This window comes from Nanorana parkeri, unplaced genomic scaffold (assembly GCF_000935625.1).
Source record: "Nanorana parkeri isolate BGI_ZX_2015 unplaced genomic scaffold, ASM93562v1 scaffold507, whole genome shotgun sequence".
NCBI classification, from domain to species: domain Eukaryota; kingdom Metazoa; phylum Chordata; class Amphibia; order Anura; family Dicroglossidae; genus Nanorana; species Nanorana parkeri.
This window is the reverse complement of record NW_017306775.1, coordinates 241,518-245,571: the sequence shown is the minus strand read 5'-3', so window position 1 is coordinate 245,571 and position 4,054 is coordinate 241,518. Positions and strand designations below refer to the sequence as shown.

At 45.1% G+C, this 4,054-nt stretch overlaps 1 protein-coding gene across 1 annotated transcript in view; it reads left to right on the top strand.

The window, feature by feature from the left end:
* Positions 1-1,730: 1,730 nt before the first annotated feature.
* Positions 1,731-4,054, top strand: part of EMX1 (empty spiracles homeobox 1) — a 55,387-nt gene continuing 53,063 nt past the window's right edge. The window contains exon 1 of the mRNA XM_018561205.1: positions 1,731-2,198. Within this exon, the coding sequence (XP_018416707.1) occupies positions 1,862-2,198 (337 nt within the window). The 5' untranslated portion in view covers positions 1,731-1,861. The remainder of the gene's footprint in view (positions 2,199-4,054) is intronic.

Sequence of the window (4,054 nt, the reverse complement as noted above, 5' to 3'; positions counted from 1 at the left end):
GACTACTGCTTTAGGGAGAAGGTGGAAGAGGTCAGACACTGAGCCCGCCATTGGCTGGTGGCTGGGAAATCATTGTACTGAAGAACATCTCTGAGGTTACTATTGCCAGGCAATGCTGCTTAGGGAATCACAGCTACCGGCTTCCAGTATTGGTTGTTCAATGTTGAATATGTCCCAGCAATGGGGTCTTCTTAGGGGCCCCGGGATAATGATGGGCTCCCAGCCGAGCACCCAAAGGGGGTCAAGTGTGTAAGTGTTCCACTGGAAGTATAAAATCTCTCTATAAATTGACGTAACTGGCTCTGTGTAATGTACTGCACAATGTCAGAGCTATATCAGTGTATAATTTAATAATAATAATAATAATAATATTAATAATAATAATATAATAAGAAGAAGAAGAAGAAGAAGCAGGATATTGCAGACAGATTTCTGGCTCAGGGAAGGGAATTGGAGGGATAAGTGACACATTATTGCCTCCTCCTCCTCCCACATTACCTGATCCCCCCTCTCAGTTCCTGACACAAAGCAGCCTGGGACATCACAGTCACTGGGGCATTGCTGCTCATTGGAGTGGAAAATAGAGTCTTTGTAGAGGAGGTGAGAGAACTGCCCCCTCCACAGGGGTTACATCAACTCCGCTAATTACTGGACACTAACCCCTGCCAAGCAGCCAGCCAGCCTGACAATGGAGGCCACTACACCCCTCTATGCTGAGAACTGACTGCACCCCATTCTAAACTGAGCATTGACTGCACCCCACTGACTGCACCCCACTGTATGCTGAGCACTGACTGCACCCCCCTCTACGATGAGCATTGACTGCACTCCACTTTACCCTGAGACTTGGCTGTACCCTACTGTATGCTGAGCACTGACTACACCCCACTCTACACTGAGCACTGGCTGCACCCCACTCTACACTGAGCACGGACTGCACCCCACTCTACACTGAGCACGGACTGCACCCCCTTCTGTATGCTGAGCGCTGGGTGCACCCCACTCTACACTGAGCACTGACTGCACCCCACTCTACACTGACTGCACCCCACTGTATGCTGAATACTGGCTGCACTGCACTTTATGCTGAGCGCAGAATGCACCTCACTATATGCTAAGCACTGACTGCTCCCCACTGTACACTAAGCGTTGGGTGCAATCCACTCTACACTAAGCACTGACTGCACCCCACTTTACACTGACTGCACCGCACTGTATGCTGAGCCCTACTATGCAATGAGCATAGCACCTCTACACCCCGATACCCCTCTATCAGATTGCACTGTATACCATTCTTACCATTAGTTTTACTTAAAAGCACGATGGAAACTTCAAGAGCCTGGAAACCCCCATGATTCTTGCACCTCCTGACACCCCCCACCCACCCCACATTGTTTTTTCTTCCCTTAACATAGATAATACAGACAAATAGAAGAAGCCCCCCCCGCAGCCCCCCTAGGTACACTGGTTTAGGGGAGATTATTATATCAGTATGATTACTGATCATCAGCTGGGATGGGGGTCAGATCACGTGACTGGAGATTCCTACCCCATCATGCCCCCCCTTAGCACATGCTAAAGCAGAACACCCTGCAAATAGTTAATAGAGAGGGAGGGTGGGGGAGGGTGGGCCCCCTGGTCATGCATAATTCATGAGGTGGGCGGGGCAGCAGTCACCCAGACGCCTTGCCGCCCTCCTCTGCCTCTCAGAGCAGTTGGTAGTGTTCAGGTAGGGGCAGCCTGAGAGCAGGTGAGAATCTGGTGACCCCCCCTCCCAGGTGCATGGAGCACGGAGCCAGGGCTGAGCCTTAGCCCTTGTGCCAGGGGGGCAGCGAAGGAGAGAGCCAGCGTGCCCAGCACCATGTTCCAGCCAGCAGGCAAGCGCTGCTTCACCATTGAGTCCTTAGTGGCCAAGGACACCCAGCAACACCTGAGCCCCGAGGAGCCCCTCCGACCCACCGCCCTGCCCTACCCCGGCACCGAAGCCTTTGTCAGTGGCTTCCCCAACCCGGCCGGCAGGTCCCTCTACCCCAACCCTGAACTGGTCTTCCCGGAGGCTGTCAGCCACCCTTCCCTGACTGTGCACCCCCACCAGCATCTACAGCACCCCCACTCCTTCTTCGGAGCCCAGCACAGGGACCCCCTCAACTTCTACCCCTGGGTGCTGAGGAACAGGTTCTTCGGGCACAGGTTCCAAGGTAAGGCCGCCTGGCATTGTGCACGGATTGTCCGCAACTGGCACCGAGCCGACGACTTGCAGCCCGACACTCAACCTGCTGACACCCTGCCGGGGTTATGTACTAACATAGCGACTAGAAAACTGTATTATTCATATACATACATTCATATCTTCTCCTTTATAAACTATAGCGACCACATTGTATACTACTAGAGCCCGACACATATATACAAATACAATCACATATTCTCCAATACAGCTTATGGGGACCACAGGCCGCAGTATATACTACTAGAGCCTGACACCTATATACAGATATATTCATAGCTTCTCCTATATAGCTTATGGGGACCACAGACTGCAGTATATACTACTAGAGCCTGACACCTATATACAGATATATTCATATCTTCTCCTATACAGCGTATGGCGACCACAGACCACAGTATATACCACTAGAGCCTGACACATATATACAGATATATTCATATCTTCTCCTATATAGCTTAGGGGGGCCACAGACTGCAGTATATACTACTAGAGCCTGACACCTATATACAGATATATTCATATCTTCTCCTATACAGCGTATGGGGACCACAGACCGCAGTATATACTACTAGAGCCTGACACCTATATACAGATATATTCATAGCTTCTCCTATACGGCTTATGGGGACCACAGACCACATTGTATACTACTAGAGCCTGACACATTTATGTAGATATACTTCGATTTTCTCCTGTACAGTTTACGAACTACTCATTGGCTACATTATATAGTGACACTTCTATCATTTTATATTTATATATATTTATATTTTCTTCTGAGCAGCTTATAGTGACCCACAAGTTGCATTATATATACGGCAATAACTACTAGAAGACACCAGACTTCTGTATAGATAGGCTTATGTGTTATATGACTGTCATGTCTTATATACTATGATACAAAGCAGAATCTGACACATTGATGTATTTTGTATCATATAAAGTTTATAGTGACCCACAAAATACATGATATACACTGCAAGGACCACTAGAAGACTGCCCAAGATTTCTATATAGACAGGTTCATGTGTCCTCAGCCTCATATCATCTACTTCATGTCTATAATATATCCTATGATACAAAGTAATCCGACACATGGATGTATTTTGTATCACATACAGCTGATAGTGACCCACAAGTTACATTGTATGTAGAATAAGCCGGATTTATGTATTCATAGATGTTTTCCTCTATGGAGTTTTTTAGTCTCTTATCATCTACTTCATGTCTATATTATATACTATGATGGCTGAAGCTATTTGTATTGAAAATCTAATAACAAACAATAACAAGTATGAGGAAGAGGGAGGAGGACCATACAAAGTGCAAAAGGAACACAACTATAGATGAAAAAAATATATATACAGTACTATGATATCAAGTAGAATCTGACACATTGATGTATTTTGTATCATATACAGGTGATAGTGACCCACAAACTACATTATATATCGCTGAGATCTAATATATATATATATTGTAATAACTACTAGAAGACCACAGAATTATGTTTAGATAGGTTTATATATCCACCTATAGAGTTTATAGTCTCATATAATTAACTTAATGTGTATATTATATACTATGATGTAGAGTAGAATCTGACACATACATTTTGTAACAGCAACAAAAAACAAACAAACAGCTTATAGTGACCCACAAGTTGCATTATATATACGGCAATAACTACTAGAAGACACCAGACTTCTGTATAGATAGGCTTATGTGTCCACCTATACAGTTTAGTCTCATATAATCAACTTATTCTCTTATATCCTATGATATAAAGTAGAATCTGACACATTTATCTATTTTGTATCAAAT